At 38.6% G+C, this 22,490-nt stretch overlaps 1 protein-coding gene across 1 annotated transcript in view; it reads right to left on the bottom strand.

Moving 5' to 3' along the window:
- R3HCC1L (R3H domain and coiled-coil containing 1 like) overlaps positions 1–22,490 on the bottom strand; it is a 72,287-nt gene that overhangs the window by 23,236 nt on the left and 26,561 nt on the right. Inside the window, exon 3 of the mRNA XM_082610174.1 lies at positions 9,043–10,850. Within this exon, the coding sequence (XP_082466300.1) occupies positions 9,043–10,836 (1,794 nt within the window). The 5' untranslated portion in view covers positions 10,837–10,850. The remainder of the gene's footprint in view (positions 1–9,042; positions 10,851–22,490) is intronic.

Raw genomic sequence — 22,490 nt, 5'->3', positions numbered from 1 at the left:
ATTATTTTGGGATAAAGTTATATTTATATCTGTCAGATGGGCATGTTGGATCAGCTGCTATTGTTATCCCAATTATAAGGATGGAAAATTGCATCACAGAGAGACTAAAGGACATCCCTAAGGTTACAAATCAAATTACTGATCAAGTTTGAATCATAACTCACTCAGGTCTCCTGACCGCTAGTCCAGTATTCCTTCCATAACATGATGAAATGGCCTTACAGTGAACAGAATCAGAAACGGTGGCTATATCAATGTTCAGGACAACTAATTCCCTCTGATTAAGGGTTTATGGATACAAGCAGTTCTAAGAGGAAAGGAGGGAGGGAGGGAGGATCAATGGCAAAGCTGAAAAGAACTCAGGGGTGCTGATTTCTTTCCAGTCCTATATTCGAGATACCATACAGCTTATAGATTAAACTTCCCAAAATACTGCTTTGATCATGTCATTCCTTTGATTAAAAATCTTCAATGGCTGTATTTAAAGCTCATAACCTGGACCCAACCTACCTGTGGTTGGCAGAATGACAGCCTCTCAAAGATGTCCATGTCCTAATTCCCTCAACTTATGAACATGATACATGGCAAACGAGAATTAAGGTAGCAGGTGGAATTAAAGATGCTAATCAGATGACTTTAAAATAGAGAGATAATGCTGGATTATCTAGGTGGGCCCAATATAATCACAAGGGTCCTTAAAAGCAGAATTGTTTCAGAGACAGAAGAGTCAGTGTGTCAGAGTGAGGCAATATGAGAAAGACTTGGCTGGCCACTGCTGGCTTTGAAAACGGAAGCGGGCCATGAGCCAAGGAATGTGGGCGGCATGTAAGAGAAGCTGAAAAAGGTAAGAAAATGGGTTCTCCCCTAGAGTCTTCAGAAAGGATCACAATCCTGCCAATACCCTAATTTTAGTCCAGTGAGACCCATTTTGGACTTCTGACCTACAGAACTGTAAAAGACAATAAATTTGTGTTGTTTTAAGACAGTAGTTTGTGGTAATTTATTACCTCATTAACAGTGTACTAAAATATATACTACCTTTCTAGCTTTATGTCATGTCATCTCTTAAAATATGCTACATTCCAACCAAAGAGTAATACTATGCCTAAACACATCTTGCTTCTTCCTGCCTATTGCTTTGATCACATTACTTTTGGTCACATGTATAATCTGACTCTTCCTCTAGACTTCTACAGCGTTTACCTCATCTGCACTACTTTTACAGTACTCACTGTATAACACCCTATATTAATAAGACCTGTCTCTTCCTCCAACCTCAACCTGACCACCTAACCAACAAACATTTAATGTATGTTGAACATAACATGAAAGAACTTGAACAAAGAATTTTAATATGTAATAAAGTTATAAGAATGAGTAAGGTATTACCAGTGGATAGAGGGGAATGAACTTTGTTTCGTTCACTGCCCAAGTAAAGAAATTATACAGAGAAAAGTACCATAGGCAGAAGTGTGCAAAGGTATGCAAGGAGTGTGGTATTCATTAAACAGTTCAGTGTGGTTACACTAAATAATGTGAGGGCTTGGGGGAGTGCTATGGGCTTAATTGTGTCCTCTCAAAATTCATGAGTTAAAGCCATAAACCCCAGTACCTTAGAATATGACTGTATTTAGAGATAATGCCTTTAAACAGGTATTAAGTTAAAATAGGGTAGACCCTAATCTGAGTGGTATCTTTATAAAAAGAGGAAATTTGGACACAGACACAGAGGGAAGACCATGTAAAGACACAGGGAGAAGATGGCCATCTACAAACCAAGGAGAGAGGCCTCAGAAGAATCTAACCCTTGCTGCCACCTTGATCTTGGACTTCTAGCCTCCAGAATTGTGAGAAAACAGATTTATGTGGTACTTTGCCATAGTCAGTCTAGGGTACTATGCTCTGGCAGCCTTAGCAAACTAATATAGGGAGTAAGCCTGGAAAGAAAGGCTGGAGTTTCAGTCTCCCCATCAATATTCTGATTCTATAATTCAACTACAAGGGACATGTCATATTTATCCCTATATTCCCCCCCTGCACACATTACCTTGCACAAACTAGGCTTTCAAAAAATACTTGTGGAATGAATAAAATGCACATGCCCCAAGTTAATTACTTTGTCCAAATGCATGCTTATCGAGACTGATTCTACATAGAGCCCCCATCAATAAGAATTTGATTTATGCAATATATATATTTTTTAATGATTCTGGATGGCATTCTGAAATTTTGAGGGAAAAATGACACTTTTTTTATTTCCCTTTGCCAATAAACTTTAATTGTTCTGGCTATATAAATCATGCAGAAAATCCAATTTAATCAATTATAAAAGGAAAACAATAACAAAAACAAAATTTCAAAACAGATCATCTAAACTTCTGATAGTGACAAATTCAGGACCTAAACCTGGGAACGTTCCATATTTTTTACAAGCTCTCACAGCCTGGAATGCCTTGCCTGCTCCTGATCCTTCTCTCTTAAGACCCAGCTTCAATCTTTATCTCCTCTTGAAGCGTTCCCTATCGACTCCATTTTGATGGTTTCTCCATTCCCTATACTACTGTATCATAGCCCTTGGCAGTTGGATATATACCGTATTTCATCAATTCTAAGATGCACATTTTAACATCTCCAACATCAGTATGCATCTTAATCATGCATATTGTCACTGCTTGTCTGAATATGAATGAGCACCAAAAGCACCAGTACCAAAATTTGCAGCCAGGGTGGTCAGCGGGTGGAAGAAAACCTGAATGTAAGAACAGCCCTATATAAGTGCAAAGCTGGCTTAAGAATCCAGCAACAATGATTTTTCCTTCTTTTATGTATTCTTTTAAGAAATGCTGTATCATCAAAGTTGTTGATGGCACAGAAGATGGTAACAGGATGGAAAGACATCAGTGTCAATGACTGAGTCAAAAAATGATGAGGACTTCCCTGGTGTTCCAGTGGTAAAGAATCCATCTTCCAATGCAGGGGACATGGGTTCGATCCCTGGTCGGGGAACTAGGTTCCCACCTGCCATGGGGCAGCTAAGCCTGCACGCCACAACTACTGAGCTTGCGTGTCTCAACTAGAGAGCCCAGGTGCCACAAACTACAGAGCCCACGTGCCCTGGAGCCTGCGCGCCACAAGTAGAGAAGAGAAAACCTGCACATCACAACTAAAGAGAAGCCCGTGCTCCACAACGAAAGATCCTGCATGCCTCAAATGGAGATCCCACGTGCTGCAACTAACACCTGACACAGCCAAAAAAACAAATAAATAAAATTAAATTTTAAAAAAAAGGAAGAAAAAGGAACACTTGGGTTCTAATTCAAAAGAAAAAAAATAAATCATTAGAAAGAGTTGGACTATAAACACAAAGTTTTAGGAAACGAGAACCAATTTATTTCACCTACATTTTCTTTATGTAAGAAATGACATGTGATCAAAATTTCATGTCTAATTAAGAGCTCTTTCAGTATGTATAAAATAAAAATTCTAAAGGGTAAGCACTGTGTAAAAGTTTAATTTCTTTCTTAGTGATACATAAAATAATGATATATTTCACAATCAACAGCATTTTCAATTCAATGAGATAGAATACTTTATTTTTTTCTAGACATTTCTGAGAATAAGTTTCATCAGCTCCACAAGACTATAAGCTCCTTAAACATTCTTATCCTTCTCTTTTATCCCTTATATCACCAATATCAGAGCTGGGCACAGTGCACATAGCTGTACAATGTCTGTTGATTGGCTGAGAGCTTTAGGTAGAGGCAAAGGCTTACTGTCATGGAAAAAGCCCAGGGTTAGAAACCAGGAGACTGGGATTCTAGTGCCAACTCTGGCACTAACCTTAGCTAGGTCAGTAACAACCTTTCTGGGCCTTACTTGCCGTATCTATAAAGCAAGAGGTAAACATAAAACATTATGTTACAGGTCCCTTTCAGTGCTAACATTCCACTTTTCAAAAAAAGACATACAGTTTTCTCTCTTAGACAGGTTAAAGTTCCAGGTCCTAGTCCTTATCGTTCAAGGCCTATGTTATAATCCTGCCTCTGATCTTGGAAGAAATAAGAACACTTCTGTAGGTACTTTCAATTAAACGTAATAAACCACTTTAAACTATAGTTGTGGCTATAACAAATTTAAATATTAGGGACATCAGGAGGTTACAGGGACATGGACAACAGAGACTTGACCAGGAGTTAATGGTGTAACGTTACTGCGGTGGCTTCAAATATCACCATGTCTATTTACATAATTGCTTACAGAATTAACCCATATAGCTAATTCTCAATTATGTAGGATAGGTTATTCAAACCTTTTGTTTCTATTTTCTCTTCCACTATTATGCTACTTAACTGCTTACTAACTCAGTTTCTACTCTTCAGTAGAAACTGAAGAAAATAAAATTTTCATGTTTGTCCATGGTAATTTGAATAAATCAAAAGCTAGAATTAAAATGTTTTACCCATTTAACTTCCTATCTTTGGCAAATAGGGAAATAACACTATTTTTTTTAAGTATTTCAAGCCTTTTCAAATTTTTCATGACCTAAGTTCAAACACATCCAAAAAGAGTTCCCTTAAAAGATAATAAAACTACAGTGTATAATACACAGCATAAGTTATAGCTTCCATCCCTTTTCTATACTGCTTTGGGCATAAATCCTTTACAACAGCAGAAGGATAAATTCAGACTTTTAAACTCTAACTTTTTTTAAATTAATTTTTATTGGAGTATAGTTGCTTTATATAACATTTTATACATTAAATATAAGAGTAGATAACGTCTTCAGTGGTGTTCCCTATCTACAAATAAAATTATCTAATATATCTAGGCTATGCCTCCACTGACCTTATCAAGAAACCAAGGCCAGAAACGCAAACTTTGACTTCATAAAATTTATTAACACAGAATGAGTAGAATGCCATTCAAGGTGCCATCTAAATATTTCTCTAGGGACTTCCCTGGTGGTCCAGTGGTAAATAATCTGCCTTATAATGCAGGTTCGATGCAGGTTCAATCCCTGGTCAGGGAACTAAAATCCCAAGTGCCGCCGGGCAACTAAGCCCGCGTGCCACAACTACTAAGCCCGTATGCCACAACTACTGAGCTCGTGCGCCTCAACTAGAGCCCACATGCCACAAAGTTCAGAGCCCACTCGCTCTGGAATCTGCGTGCCACAAACTACAGAGCACATGCACCCTGGAGCCTGCGTGCCACAACTAGAGAAAAGAAAACCCACATGCCGCAACTAGAGAGAAGCCCACGGCCCGCAACGAAGAGCCCATGCACCACAAGGAAAGATCCCGCATGCCTCAATGAATATCCCACATGCTGCAACTAAGACCTGACACAGCCAAAAATAAATAAAATAAATAATAAATAAATCTTAAAAAAAAGATTTCTCTAGAATAGGTATCAGCAACATCTCAATATTGCTGATTATCATCAGTGAGAGAAATCCATGGCCATAGCTTTGGATTAAGGCATAGTAAAAGAGAAGAAAGGGCAAAAGTGAATAAGAATGCAGAAAAAGAGAACCAAAGGAAGTAAGAAAAAAGAAAGCTACAATAATGAAGCATGTCAGATGATCACTTACTGACCCCAGTGCCAGAGGACAAATTTGAGAGCTCTAGTTTCCTCTAATGAATAGTAACGTATGGTACATAAATATATGGGCAGGGACTAAGTGAATATCCTGAACCAACTTGGACCGGGCTCCTATTTAGACAGTACAGAAAGGTTAATATGGCAAACTGATGCTGGCATTCTTGGGAAGATGCTATCCAGACTGAACAGTGAAAACACTGTGGTAGATTAAATTTTAGTCAAGAGGAAGACTGAGAAAGCCAGGGAGACATATCTGGATTTCCTCGTCTTCCCAGCATGATTGGGAAGACTACATGGAAAGATACTACTGATGAAGTATGAACATGAGTAGGCACACACAGAAGGAAGATGGTTTGGGAATGAATGGTGTTCCTTTTCTCTTTTCCATGGTCATACCTTGTTAGCAACCTCCTATAACAAAAGGAAACTCCTACCTAAATATTTACCGCTATCTAAAAACACACATCAGGACCAGAAATGGCCAGTGAAGGGACCAGATGTCAGTGTCTATCAACATCAATGTTATGCTGCTGGTATCTTACTAACCCTCCTACCAATAGGTTTGCTGATCAGTACAGGAAGCAGCAGAGGAAGTTTTATCTAGACAACAATAATTCCTGTGTGCTGGTACCAAGATTTCAAAGGGTTAAAAGAAGTCATGCCAACATCCTTTTCTTTATCAATTATCAACTTCAATTTCTGGGCATCCCATACCATGGTTTTAGGAGATGTGTAATCTTTGGAGACTCATCAAGAGTTGCAGTTCTGGGAGCTCAACAATGACCTAACCCCTTCAGGCAGTTTCAGAAGTTCAAATGTCACAGGAAACTGCTTCATATGCCAATGGCTACCACACCCTGCTCTACAGCATACTTCCCTGCCTATTAGAAGTACTAGGCATACCTCTATGGCTATCCATTGTCAACAAAGAAATAGGCCAGCTGGGAAAAGAGCCAAAAATCTTTGGTTGGAAAGTTTTCAAGGTAGGCAGACACTCTGGTTTAGCCTTTAATAATGTACATTTGGAACAGTATAAATAATAAATTAGGAGTAATAGTCACCAAAGCTATTAATGTTCTTGGATTTGTGACATCTTTTAATAACATTATTATTATTACATCTTCTAAAACCCAGAGCACAGGAGGCAACAGCTTGGAGTTGGATCCACTACCTGCATTCTCAATCCAACTTCTTTCTTACTCTCATCTATCCTCATGCCTCAACACAGACTCCAGTCTCTACCAAACACCTCAGAAGATATCCAAACGCAATACCCAGGCACTGGCTGTCTTCAGCTTAAAACACTACCTGCTCCGTTTTCCTGCCATTCCCAGCTTTAGGTCAGGCTAGTGTCCTCTTTGGCTATATTACTATGCTCCTCAAAAGACTCAGTTGCCTAAATTCTTTTGCACCTAAACAGTGTTAAGAGCTGAACAACAGAGTTGCACACCTAAACCTCCCTCCCACCAATACAGAAGCCATATCCCTAAGCTACCACACAGAATCCAAGTTCCGGCAGCAATGATGGTTTGAAAGCTCCTGGAGGCTAACCTAAAAAGGCAGAAAGCAACTCTGCCCTACTGCCTACATCCATTCAGTAAATATTTACTAGGTCTACCATGTACAAAAGGCTCTGAGTCCCATGCCCTTCTTTTGTAGGAAGCTGTTTCTTCTCTCCCATGTACACCTGTGCTCTCCTACCCCCTTAAGCAGTCTCTTTGCCAACTCCTAAGAACACTGCTTCCTTCCCCAGACTAATGCCTTCTCCCAATGCTTGGATCCTTAATAACTTCTCTATATTCACCTAACTTACCATATTATTAGTACATCTTAGCCTGATTTGAGCCTAAACCTCTGATGAACAGTGTTTTGCTTTCTAATTATGAGTTGACAGCCACTTCTGGTTACCACGCTCACATCTTGATATAATTTAACTTTGTATGTTGTCTCTGAGCAGTGATTCTCACTTTATGTGCATCAGAATCACTTGAAAGTCTCGTAAACATTAAGACAGCCTGGCTGAAGAGTCTGCATTTCTAACAAGTTCCCAGGTGCTGCTTATGCTGCTGGTCCAGGGACCATACTTTGGGGAACTATCACCTTTGAGAATCCGATAAAAGTTATGAAAGACTGCACTTACATATAAAAGTTTGCACGCAATTTCAAAGGATTCATGAATGTTAATTTGTAGGTGCCTTCTGCTCTATATTCTTTTAAGAAATGTTTAAGACCTGCTGTTTCCTGACTTGCCCATAAGAAGCACTAACTGTGGTACAAATGTGCATGCAAACACCTCCTAAGAATAAGGAGGAAGCGCTTGGTACTGCAAAGTCAATTCTGTCCAATGGGTTGCCCTCTTCAGTCTCATGTGTCTCTTTTACACGTGCTTGTGAACATTTTTCTGTACTTCTGATTCAACTCTCAGAATCAAAAGACTCATCACTTAGTATTTAAAAGGCTCTATGGAGTCACTCAAACAAAACTATTTTATAGGGGAGGAAGTGGTCTGGTAGAAAGAACATAAATACTGGATTAAGACAGAAGTAGATTGAAATCCTGATTCCGCTTGTCTTAAAGATACAACCATTAACCTTCAATTTCCCCATTTACAAAACTGGAGATTTTACAGGGAAAATCATTTTTTCCCCTTCTGGGCAAAGGTATAAGGAATAAAAGGGGGAATGATTCTACTGTTCAAAACCAATGATTCTTATTTATGGTAAGGAATTTAAATGCCGGAAGAGGGAATGTCTAAACTAAGAAAATGAAAAAATTTAACTAAATAATTTCTAAGATGCCTTCAAATCCAACATTTTGTATTTATGAACTCTAACTAGCCAGCATATTCAACAATCATTTACTCTTCAACTCAGCACAAACTCCTTAAAAAAACAATCATACCTTCATTACACCCTCCCCTACCCTCTATAGTGTCTAACATCATTCCAACGTCTGCTGGAAAAATAAAATAAATATGAATAATAAATTCTTCTTCTCCCCTCAAATAGGCCAGTGTAAAATACATCTTGTCAACACAGAAAAGCCCTTTGGAAGAAGTTTCCCTCTGTATTTTCTCAAGTTAGCCAGAATCCATTAAATTCATCTTTAACCTATTCAGTAAGATCTCTCAGGATTTGGTTATAATACATATAGTTCAACACTGTATGCTTTGTTTCTTAAAGATCTATCAGATATTCTTTTCTCAATCTACAATCCTATTACTGGGTTGGCCAAAAAGTTCGTTCAGGTTTTTCCATACGATATTATGGAAAGACCTGAACGAACTTTTTGGCCAACCTAACAGTTTGCTGCAGAACTGTTACATTGGATGTAATGTGTGTGAATGTACAAATATGTCTATCAAAATTACCCCCCAAATCCTAGTTCCTATGAACTGATGAACTACCTAAGAGCCAACCAATTTCCACTAAAACATACCTCTTGTAGAAGACGTGGGTCCAGGCAGTCACCATCATCATTAAACATAGACTCCCAGCTCTCCTCAGTAGCAGCACTTGCTTCTGTGTGAGACATATCAGTTGCTTTCGATTCCATGGATGTTTCCACAGATACTGATTCTATATCAGAAAAGGTTACCCCAAGTTCTGTAGTCTCTGAGCCATCTTCTTCTTTTGTTTTCAACTCTTCAGCAGTTTTAAGTTCATGCAATGCCTCTGTTATATCACCAGTACAATCTTGATCACTGCCCAAAGCACTGTCTGAAAATACTTTTGTCCCATTTAACATACTGAGTTCAGAGTCCAAAAAAGTGTTACAATTACTACCAGCAATCTTCTTTACAGGTAAGGAGGAAGCACAATCTGACAAGCTCTCCATCAACTTTCCTGTCGACTCTGTGAAACTCGATGAAATACTCTCAGCATAAATATCTGAGCAAGCAGTCAGGCTGCTGAAATGTTCAGTGTCATTCCCCCTTTTAGCTACATGAAGAGGGGATGTACCTGCACTTATTTCTAAATAGTCTGAGAGACTACTTGTGTTGCTACAGGTCTCATGAGCTACTCTAACAGCAACTACACTTATTTGATCAGATATGATATCTGTAATGTCCATCACACATGTCTTATTGGTAATGTCACCTACACTCTTAGACCCATTATTTGTATATGTTTCATGAGCAAGGACAGGTGTATCAGAAGATTCACACTTTACACATAACTCATCAGCAGTGCTGTCACTCTCCTCACATTCTCTAATCGTTGTTGGATCAAAAATGCCATTTGTGCTCTCTAATTTGCTGACTATAGTCATCTGATGAGAGATGTGACCCATAGTCTCAGGAATGGAATCTATACCTTTCTGACCCAAAATGAAATCTGTGCTGTTGGCTGTATCACCAACATTCTCAGCATCCAAGTCTGTGCAAGTCTGATCAATGATACCAACTGGACTTCCAGGAACAGAATCAGTGGTGATGCCTCCATTGCTGCGCTTCAGCATTCCACCCGATGTCTGCATGCCTTGTTGTACAATTCCAGAATCAGAGCTTGGTTTTACTGGTGCAATCATACTCTCAGGTTTCACCACAGAACTAAAATCTCCAGGAAACTGGGATAGTATCTCTGCAACCCTGGCATCAGTTTCCATTCTGCTTTCCAAATTTCTATCTTCAAATGTTTCCCCATTTAGTTCATGCCTGTTGAAATCACAGAATTCCACATTTTGGAATGGTTTGTTTGGAACCTGAGCCTCACTGATTTCTGAACAAGACTGATATTGAAGCAACCCATCCTGTTCTGTCACATCTCTGGTTTCAACCTCCAAACACTCTACCTTCTTTGGTTTAAAATGTCTTTGTAAAGGTACTATAGGTATAATCCCAGGATTTGGGACTCTTTGCTGATGTCCTTGGGATGATACTTTTTTGGATTCTGTGGTTGCCCTCTTAGTACAAACACTATCTTTATTTCTTTCTTGAAGCCACGCAACTTTATTAAATTTTGTTGAAGCTTTCTTTCCTTCCCTATGGTTGTGCTCCTTTTTATCAGGATTAATACTTAGTCTTTGAGCCTCACGCTTGTCTCTAATGATCTCCTTTTGAGAGAAAGAATCTTCCTTTTGTTCTTCTTTCACCATGGAGTTAGGTGGACCACAGCTTTTTCCCTCATCACCTGATTTGTGCACTACTATACCCCTTCGAGCTTTGGGTACATAAAGCGCCATGTCAGGCCTCCTGACTCGAACTCTGCATCTCTCTGCTTCTTGCTGCATGGCACCACCTCAATCTGCAAGAAAAAGGAGAGAATGATTCAATTACCAAAAACGAATTACAATGTATTGAGCCAAGAGATTTTTAAAAACTAGGTAGAGGGCCTACTAATCCATCCTACAGAAACCCTCAAGTTAAAAAAAAAGTAAAACCTGCCATAAAATAATTAATGCAATCAGGTGAGCAACTAAGGAGAGTAAATTCCAAAATAACTCATGAGCCCATGAATTTTATCCATATAGCCTCTTTCCTCTACCTTCCAAGTCCTCTCTACTTTTTTTTAACAAGTAGCCTTGTCTTCTTCAGCTGAATTAAAACAGATGAGAAAAGTGATTACAGGCTATCAGGTACTCATAAAACACAACCATCTTAGGAGCTCAAAATTTACACTGAAAAATACATTCAAGGAGAACCCCTAAAAGCACATTTGTTCAACATAAATATATATACATAAATATGATTTTTAGAGTAACGTATGAATGAGAGTAACTTGAATGTGGGCTAGAAAATGAGACAACTAATCATGGACTGCTTTCTAGAAGATACTGCTTGTGAACTATGATTTTTAGGAAAGAAACAAGTAGTGGGAAAGAGAAAGTCATCACTCGATTAACACTATTTAATCAAGTGACCTACTATAAATTTTTCTTCCTTCTAGTAGCAATAAAATGGGTCTGGGTAGGATAAAGGAGGGTGGAGGCCAAGGAACGTGATGGGACAACTCACTGGTAACTCCCTGACAACCTCTACCATGGTTGGTCGATGGAATTTAACAAGCAGAAAAAATTTAACAAAGGTTAAATAAAACTTTATTTACTATCTACAGAATATGAGGAAATGTACTAGACAATCTCACACTGAGTTATTCTTTTCATCTTCAAAATAATACTGTGAAGTACATACTAGTTTGCCCAGAGCAAAGAGAATAAGAAGGTCCTACACATAGCAAAGAAACATCCATATACACTCAGAAGCACCCACTGTTAATATTTCACCACATACCTTTCAAAGGAAAAAGATAGTAAGAGGGAAAGGCTAACAAATCCTGTCCACTCTATTACAGATCCCTAAAATTTCACCTGATCAGAATACTTCCTCAGTGAGGAAGCTCCACTTCCATGGCCAGGCGATTTTCTTTTCAGCCCAGGGATATACCATGGCCCTGGTCATCAAGTGTCTCCAGTGATCCACCTGTCCCTTTTCTCTTTTGATGTCTTAATTATTATCTAGCTCATCATTCTGCATGGATTTTCTATCTTTCCATTTGTGGAAGAATATGACTTCAACATTTAGCCATGCCAAATCTTTTTAAAACGTCTATTTTTCAAAATAGAAGTACTAAAGTATATTTCATTGGAGGGGATGCCATAGACACAGTGTATCTTGATCTCAGGTAGCAAAACATCTGACAAAATATATCATGATGAACTGTAAGATGGTAAAATATGGGCTACTAAGAACTGGTAGGTGGACTCACAATAAAAAGTAATGATAATGGGTAGAAGCAAATTTAGAGAGGGTTATGTAATGGAGAACTATGTCCCCATTGCCCTTTAAAATTCAACATTTTAAACAATAATTTGGATGCAAACAATGAACACTGAGTATTTATCAAATGTGAACCGACACAAAATCGACAGGATTAATAAATAACAAAAATGATAAAATTACAATTTAATATTATTTATATAATCTGGAATGCTGTGCTGAGAGCAATATGAAGACTAAGAATGAATAAATACAAAGACCTGCTTTGGGTTAACAGAAAAAAAAAAAAAAGAATCAAGCAACACAGAATAAAATGTATAATTTGCACAGAAAAAAAAAATCTGAAGGCTTTTACTTCATCTACAAAGTCAATAAAAGCCAAAAGATAGTGATGTGGATGTTTAGAAAGGCAACAGTCTTAGATTACAAAGTCTAGAAAATATACAACACAAGGTATGGTTAAAGGAACTAAAGGTATACTCCTTACCCAAAAAGGTCTAAATGGAAACATCCCAGCTACCTTTATACCTGAAGATTGGTTGCTCTACAGGATTGGTTGCTTCCATATTTCTTCAGAAGTCAGTTACCAGAACCAACTGGTAGAAATTAAAAGAAAACAAAGTTCACCTCAATATAAAAAAGAACTCTACTTTTAGAGTTCTCCAACGCCATTATCAGATATTCTGTCTCTAGAATAATTTAAATACAATCTAGACGATGGACTAATACTAGAGAAAGAATTTCTATCTGTCAGGCAGATTGGTCAGGATTAATTTTAAGTGTTCTTCAAACTCTAAATTATGATTCTATTTGTAATACACAACAGACATATATCAAAGGCTTCAAATTTAAAATTATTTTGTGCTATAGCAAATGGCTTTTAAAACTCAACCTTCTTGGGGCTTCCCTAGTGGCACAGTGGTTGAGAGTCCGCCTGCCGATGCAGGGGACACGGGTTCGTGCCCCGGTCCGGGAAGATCCCACATGCTGCGGAGCGACTAGGCCCGTGAGCCATGGCCACTGAGCCTGCACATCCGGAGTCTGCGCATCCGGAGCCTGTGCTCCGCAACGGGAGAGGCCACAGCAGTGAGAGGCCCGCGTACCGCAAAAAACAAAACAAACAAACAAAAAAAACTGGTCTCTGTTTAGCTTCCTGTCCGCTCATTCCTCACCTTGCATCTAGAATGACTCTTTTAAAACAATTAGCCACTCAGACATCCCCCTCCCTAAAACCTTTCACTACCTTCCCATCATTCTTATGAGAAAATCAACTTTTTAAACATGGCTTACAAGATTCTTTCTAACCTAGCTCCAATCAATTTCTCTTATCTTTTGTCACTTTTGTCCTTATATGCTCTAAGATCACAGCAAACTTCTCTCAGATTCTTGAATTCTCCATGTTGTTTGCTTTGTGGATTTTTTTTTTCATTTTAGCTCCTACAGAGTCTCTTTCCTCTGCCTAGTCTACTCCCTTACAGCCTCCTAATCACCTTCACCTAACTAATTTCAATATAACCTGTACGTCTCCATCATAGCCCTTTCTTTGAGAGTGTTATCTACTCATTCTAGATTAGAGTAGGTGCCTCTGCCATATACTTCTTCTATTTCAGCTCTTATATTTTATTATAATTACTTCTTTAAATTATCTGGTCTTCCCCCACTGAACTATATGCTCATTAGAGGAGGGACCATATCTTCATGCTTATCACTGTAACCCAACACTGGGCACATAGCATAGACTCATTTTTTTCTGAATGAATGAATGAACACATGAGCAAAAATAATTTGGGGATAGAAACAGAAAGCGACAAATTTAAATGGTATTCTTATCAACAAAAATACCATATCAAAATCATCAAAATCACATCCTCAAGTAAGTTAAGTGGGACTTCTGGATTCTGCCTAGGATGTAGAAAGCTGGAGAGTGTCTTTCCCACCTTTAAAACATGCGCTCCGCAACGGGAGAGGCCACAACAGTGAGAGGCCCACGTACCACAAAAAACAAAAAAACAAACAAACCTAAAACTATAACACTACTAGAAGAAAATATAGAAGAAAAAATCTCTGTGACTCTGGGTTCAGCAAAGATTTCTTAAATACAACACAACAAGCATGATTCATAACATTAAAAAAAATTAATCAATAAACTGGATTTCAGCGAAATTAAGACCTGCTCTTCAAAGACACTGTTAAAAGAGAATGAAAAGACAAATCACAAACGGAGAGAAAATATTTGCAAACTGCATATCCGATAAAGAACTTTTATCCAGAATACATACTGAACTCTTAAAACCTGATATCCAAAAACAAACAACAATTTGAACAATACTTCACCAAAGAAGATATAAAGACCAAAAAATGCTCAACATCATATATCAGTAGGGAAATACAATTCCATTTATATGACTTCTGGAAAAGGCAAAACTTTAAGGACAGAAAATGTATCTGTAGTTGCCAGAAGCTCAGGTTCAAGTAAGGGGTTGACTACAAAGTGGCACAAGGGAATTTTTTGGATCGATTAACTGTTCTGTATCTTAACTGTGTGGGAGTTATATGACTATGCTTTTGTCAAAATTCACAGAATGTACTCTAAGAAAAGTGAACTTTATATAAATTATATCTTAATTTTTTAAATGAAAAATAATCACATTCTCTAGAAATTCCTACCAAAACATAGCTGACCCCACTGACTCTAATTTCTGATTCTTGCCTTTAAAATATACCTACTTTATACAGTGAGTAAGCAGTGCAGCCTCAATGATGTTATATTAGCATGACTAAAGATCAATTTCTCTTAGGATTTCAGGCTATAGTCTTTCCTAATTTAATTGTGCAGTCATTACTTAAAACTTCCATTGTCTTCTCAACTTTGCATGAGTAAAAACTGTAAAACTTGATCTCCTTTGACTGTCAACTCTATTATTTACTCCATATATAACCAAAACACAATTCTTTGCATTGCATTCAGGGAGATATATAAATCTGGATATTCTGATTCTGAACAACCTTAGAAAAGAAGGGAGTGTTCTAAGATACTCTGGCAATTCCAAATGACATTGGCACATGAATATATAATAATTTTTTCTAGAACACCTTTTTTCATAATTCCTTGCTCAAAAACCTTAGTGAGGGCTTCCCTGGTGGTGCAGTGGTTGAGAGTCCGCCTGCCGATGCAGGGGACATGGGTTCGTGCCCCGGTCCGGGAGGATCCCACATGCCGCGGAGCGGCTGGGCCCGTGAGCCATGGCCGCTGAGCCTGTGCGTCCGGAGCCTGTGCTCCGCAACGGGAGAGGTCACAACAGTGAGAGGCCCGTGTACCGCAAAAAAAAAAAAAAAAAAAAAACCTTAGTGATTCACTAGAGTCACTAAACTTAGCCGGCATTCAAGGTTCTCCATGATCTGGTGTCAATCTGCTGTTCCAATCGTATTTCTACCACTCTCAGACACAAATCCTCCATTCTGTACCAAATGGCCTCATGATCTGTTCATTCCAAATTCTGAAATATCCTCCATGAATTATCTCAGCTTAAACACTCCTAGTTACTATTCATTCAAAAGACTTATATCTTTATTTGAAGACACACTGATTTCACCCTTCTGTGAATTCATGTACATTCATTACCTATGCTATTCATTTGTCATTATAAACAACCTTATATTCCTGTTTTACTCATGAATGTCATTCTCATACTCTATAATAGTTTCTTGAGGGCAGATACTGTTTCTCAAATGCTTCTTGTATCCTCAGGAACACAAAAGGTACTCAACAAATATTTAGAGAAGAAAGTTAATGTGAAAGTTAATTTTAAATTAATTTTAAATCCCTTTCATTGCAGATTAACTTTAAATTAATTTAAAATACTTGCACAGCGTTCTGGAAAAGCTTACTTTATAGCTTGAGAAACTAAAGCCAGGGGCACTAGACTTTGCTCCCTGATATGTGCTGCTATATCACATTCATCTTCATATTTCCAGAGTTGAATACAATGTCTGACACATGAAAAATGCTCAAATATTTAAATATTTAACTAAATTTCACTTTCTAAGGCCACAAAGTAGGAAATGGAACCCTGGAGTTCTATCCCAACCCCCCCAAGATTATATTAGTGCCTTGAAATGTTCTCTAATTTCTCTTATTTCTTCAGATTCTCCCTGAACAGATTACAAACATCAAAAAGACAAAACTGTGCTTTCTCCCCTCTTTAAAGCTCACAGAGCAATTATCACAGGACATGCACAGTAGGCAGGCAATATTTCCATCAGATTTCTTAAAAGTAACAGAAAGGCAGCTTACATATACTTCTCTGCCCCATGAAAAAACATACCAGTTACTACTCTTCCTACTAGGAAGATTTATTTTTCATCATCTTTAGCACAAATTCTAGAATGCTATCTGCCAGGTCCCATGCCCCAGTAAATATGCATCCACAAGCAATTATGGAGATAGATAGCTTATGGGGAGGGGGCACTCTTTGGTCAGGTCCCAATGCTGGCCTGTGGTTAGGCGGAAGGGTAAGTGGGGGTGGGGGTGGGGTGGCCCTGTGATAAATTACTGCCCACTCTGCTTAGGGGTATTTATCACAGCCCGCTGTCAGGTAAATCACTGGAAAAACACCTCTTCGGTAATTAATGTGAAGTGACGGATGGACAGCCCCTAGGCCCATTAATCAGGAATATCAGCAGCCTACTGAGATTATGAATGTCAGGATGCATAAACTGCCGGTGGATCAATAGGCCCAGGAATTCATCCAAGGCTCTCATTTCCGAGGCATCTCCGGTACATTGGGCTCCCTCAACCCCTCCCCCAATCTAAAATGAAAAGCAAGGCTTCAGAACAAAGAGCAAGAGCTGAGGGCTAAAGTGACCACTGCAAGAAAACAGTCAAGGAACGTGGCCATGGCTAGGGAAGCCACCAGGATAGGTAACATGAGCACAGAGCTATACTGACCAAGAGGCTCTCAGAAGTCTCAGTGCACTGGAAAAGCAGGAAGATAACAGTTAACATTCAATACTCCAGAGTCTGATTGTCCATTTTAGGGGTAATCCAGCTTCTTGCTTCTGATCTTTTACGCTTTTTCCTGTCCACATTTTCCTTTCTTTCATATTGGCACCACTAATACAGAGTAGAGAGAAATAAGCAACTTCTGCTCTCTAACAACCTAGGTAAAAATTTCAATTTTAGAGGAAAAAGAATCTGTATAAAATAAAATCATTGAATTATCCCTGAATTTAATTTAGCCCCATCCCTCATTACCATGACGAACTGGGAATTGCCAGCAGAAGTACCCACAGTGTTTACAATTGAGAAAAAGGTGGTTTTCCTGATTCATTAGCATTTACAAAGCCACCTGCCAATATACGACATGGGTTAAAGGCTAAACTGTGTGGTAGGATTCCAGAGAAATTAAATCAGCTCTTAATTCTATTTCTTCTCCAAGTCAAACAAAACATTCTCCAGCAAAAGAGTCTGCTCAACTTGTAAAACAGAATGGACCTGAAAGAGAATTACTGTTTGCTCGTCACCCAAAGTTTAGTCAAATTTGTGTGGGAGATTCGGCTGTGCTTCAGCCTCATACTGAACACACTCCTAGGCTGGCAGTGGCGGGAATGTGACTGCACTTGCTGTCACATCCTGCCAGACCCCAGCGCGGTGCTCTGTGGTCAGACTAAGGCCAGGGTTGCAAGCGTTGGTTAGAAAGTGTCTCAGAGTTACGGCTGCCTGTTCCGCTAAATCTCATTTCATCCTACTGATGGATGGATGGACAGATGGCTGCTTGGTGAAAGCAGCATTATCAGGCAGCTTCTATGGAGCCTCTGAATGATGGATAGCCCTCTTTCTACTTTCTCCAAACCACCATCGATCCAAGCCATATTTCAACGGTCAGAAGCCCAGTAATATTAAGACACGCAATCAGGTTAAGTTACTTGCAGTGTAAACCTTTAGAACAGAAATTCTAACACCTCTGCTTTGCTGTCAGGAACTAGGCTGAAAATGTTACAGTCCATTCTTTCTAGCTGCTAACCCAATGAATTCCAACAGCTCAAAGCCCGAAGGGAACAGCTGGGCTCCATTCCTAGGAGCACTTGCAAAGCTAACTTGCCTGCCAAATTTTTTACTAGCCAGTTCTGTGAAATGAATTCTGCAGTTGTAGTGAGCAGATCTGTGACTATGCGTATCCAGTGGAGTGTGAAGCTATTAGAATCATACAAACCATGCAGAGTTTGTCAGTGATATATAATCACTAGCCTCAAACGTGTGGCGCCCTGGATATACCAAGTAGGCATGACTACCAACATCAAGGAGGGTGATTAAAACCAGGATAGATTAAAATTTTGTCTTTTGCACATAATCCTAAAATGCTGTTTCTATCTAGTTCGCCTGGCTGGCTTCTACTCTCTTGTGTACATATCAAATCATAAGTACTAATCCTTGCCTGTTTTCACAAGCACACTTTTGCATCCACTTGTCTGTCACCTTCTAGGCACTTAGCTTGTTTATTTGGACTACATGCCCTCTTTGTTCCTTCCATGTTATCCTGTGCCCTCAGACTCATACAACTGGACTCTATATCAAAGTTACTTCCATTCATGTGGTTAAAGAAATGGACTCTGAATCCAGCTTTGTGATATAGATTCCTAGACCCCACATGCCCCCTCCTTCTAAGCTCACGCATCCCCAGATGACTTCTCTAAATGCTTCACTATCAACTGTACCCCAAATCAGCTTGGCTTGGCTCCAGGTCCTGCCCTTCTTGACTGACTCGCTGCCACTCTGAGCCAATGTTAAGAGAATTTGTTTGTATTTGTTTTGGGGGTTAGAAAAATGCCTCAGTGGAGTGGCAATTGTCGTTCTTCTTGCCGTAATGGTAGTTTACTTTAATACTTTAATATTTGTGCCTTAACAACACCTATAGTTCTATTCCTAGCAAAAAGAAAAAGAAAAAAAAATCATGTGCTATTTTATAAGATATTGTGTAATTATAATGTCTTATCAAGAATAGCACTGTCCTTCACATAAACATTAAAGAATTTTTACAGAATCTTAAATTACATTATTGAAAAAGATTGTATAGGTCAGAATTCAAATAAGGAAATTGACGATCTGAGCTTGTAATGTGCATGGTTAGATAGATACTAAGTAGCAAAGCAAGACTGGAACCTAGATTTCAATTAAAAGTATTGTGCTTATTCTATTATATTTCTCGGACATCCCACTTTTATCCTTGGGATTTCAGAGGGAGTGAGGGTAATAAGGACTGAATGTCATTTGTATGTGTGCCTGTGTGTTTGTGGGGAGGAAGGTGCCCACAAGTAATTTAAATTTAGCCACTCATACTATTGTGCTCCCCATCAAAGTTGCCAATGGGTCATCTGAGAGTCACTCTCTACCTTAGAGAACAATCAGATGAATCCCTGACAACTAGAAACCGCTACCTTTCTCTTCTCCCTTCTTTATCTAGAAGGTTGAAAAGAAAAAAAAGCAGAAAGATGTCTAATTCAAGTAGAATCAGAACAGCAAGAAGCTCTACAACTTAAATTAAATGGATAGAGGAGCAATGTGTCCTCTTCATTTCCAAGGTTGTCACATACTGGTCAAATACAGAGCACAGCTGACTGATTGGACTTCACCCTCTGTTGGTGAAAATGTGTCACTGCTGCATTTCCTGATTGTCAAGCTACCTCCATACAGATCTTTATACCTTACAGCTAACTGAAAAAGACCCTGGAAAATCATGTCGTATAACCTCCTCATTTTAAAGATGAGGAAACTGTTTGAGGAAGACTTGTAGCTGTTTGAGTGGTAAGTGAGACCAGAACCCAGATCTTCCATCAACTAAACTAAGTAGTTTTATCACCATCATAGCTGCCTTAACCGGTTTTCCACCTAGTATATATACTCAGGATATACTAGCTGAGCAAAGTTTAATCAGGAAGTCAATTGTGCTGCAAAAATAATCACATAATACACATCAAAACCAAATATATTATTCACACTAATGCACATCTTCATTAGTAAATGATCAGAATGACTTTTCCCTCCCATTCCCACAAAAATGTCCTCAAACATTGGACAAGAACTCTACTACAACTATTCTTAGAACCAGACAAAACATTTCTCTTAGGAATTCAAAAAAAAGGCACCTCCTCAGAAAAAATAACTGGTGCTTGGTGAATAATAAGGAATGACAATTCTTTAAACTCTTATTTTATTTCTATACACTCCCTAAGTTCATAGAAAAGTTGTTTTATTTGCATTAACCAAATACACTTCAGAATAATCAATTTTTTACAAGGCTATCTCAAGCCAACACAAAGATCCTTTCCTTTCATTAAAAAGTCTTTTTTATAGAGTTTCTATTTGGTTAAGAAAGATCTATTAAGCAATAGATTAAGCAAGAGAACAGTGACATATTTTTCAAAATCTGCTGCTGTGAATCACGTCTAATTAAGTTTTCTGTTCCACTAAGGTTTAGGCTCTACGAGCGAAAGTGAAGTAGTGGCAGAGTAGTACCAATAATAGTAGCAGAGGAAGAGAAAGAAAACTTCAACAGCTACACCTACCATTCAACGAGGACTTAGATGTGACAGGGACCGTGCTACATATTTCATGTATCTACTTTCTCATTTGAGTCCAACTATAATACTATGAGGTAAACATTATTACCTCAATTGTACAAATGAGAAATCTGAAGCTTAAATAACTCAAGATCACACAGCTTCTAAGTGTTGGTTAGGATTTCAAAGTCCCTGCATTTAACTACTACACTAGACTGCCTGATATTCAGCAAGATGATCTCTTACAATCATCTATTAATTTCATAAATATCAACAATTTGCTTAGAATCTATATAAATGCATAGCAACCAAAGAGAGCTCAAAGACTGCTGCAGAACAGGAAAATCAACTAGGATAAGAATGAAAGATTAATGCTTTCATGGCATGACTACTCCCAATAACCTTCCAGACTTAAAAGTGCTGACAATAATAATCTACTACTATCTCTGAAACTTCCTCATTCACCTTGCCTCATCCTCAAAGCCATATGGTGAAGAACCTCACCAGGTGTCAGGAGAGGAACTCCCTCTCTTCTACTCCCTGTAAGAATAATCTCTATACTTCTTCCTGCCAACTCCCCTGACCATTTGAAAACATTACCCTCCTCTACATACTTCCCTTTCTCCAGAGGCACATGGGAACATGGGAACCATGACCAGTGAGACTGATAACACAGTTCTTAGACTGCAGGAGCCTTCAAAGCAGAATATAGAGTGCACTTTCAAATCTGAATCTAAAAGGAAAAGAAACTTGTACATAAAATACCTGCTGCAGAAGGTATTTTCAGATGTCACCTTAAACAGAATATAACAGTTACAGTATTTTAATATTAGTCTGCTTCAGACATTTACAGCCTTCGCCTCTGTGCATGCAGTTGAACAAAGAATATAGCTTGCATAACTGGAAGAAACATTTCACAAAAAATCTGAGTATCAAGACAATGAAAGATGATTGTCTGGACAGATGATTCCAACGGGATCTTGAGGGCCCCAAAATATGTAAACAAACTATGACATGAAAAGGTTTTTCTTACAACATAACACAATTCACGCTCCCAACTTATTTTACACTCCACTGGCCACAGTCGCCATGCATCGGCACCAACTGATTTCATGCTTTACAGGGTGGGGAACAGTCCGCAGCTTAGTCTCTTTCACACTCCACTGATGTGGTAACCCCATGGTTCACCAACTTAACTGTTCCAAATTTAATGTTTGCACCTACTATTGACCACCTCAAAAGGTAGTCAGATCAAAGCTTTAATATAACTGAACAACAGCAATATAATATGTAACAGAAATGTAGAGAGAAAAGTCTGCTACCTGCTCTGTATATATACCTGGTGGTAGGGAGGAGAGAGGAAAACTCCCTCCTAAAATTTCTTTCCCTCACTATACATCTGGAGGTTGGTCTGTCCTTCTAGACTTATTCAAAATTAGTTCCTCTCCTGGGTCTATCCTGGGTTGCATTGATATCCTATACTTGACAATAAAAGAGTTGAAATGAATAAGGCTTTCAGGGCTGTGCCTCAAACCTGACATACATTAAGCTTGATTTTTTTCCCCTTTAGGATTCACAAACTAAAGCTAATAAACCACTAAGTAAATTCTGA

This window comes from Mesoplodon mirus, assembly GCF_964341445.2.
Source record: "Mesoplodon mirus genome assembly, chromosome: 2".
In the NCBI taxonomy this organism is placed as follows: Eukaryota; Metazoa; Chordata; class Mammalia; order Artiodactyla; family Ziphiidae; genus Mesoplodon; species Mesoplodon mirus.
This window is presented reverse-complemented; position numbering and strand designations above follow the sequence as displayed.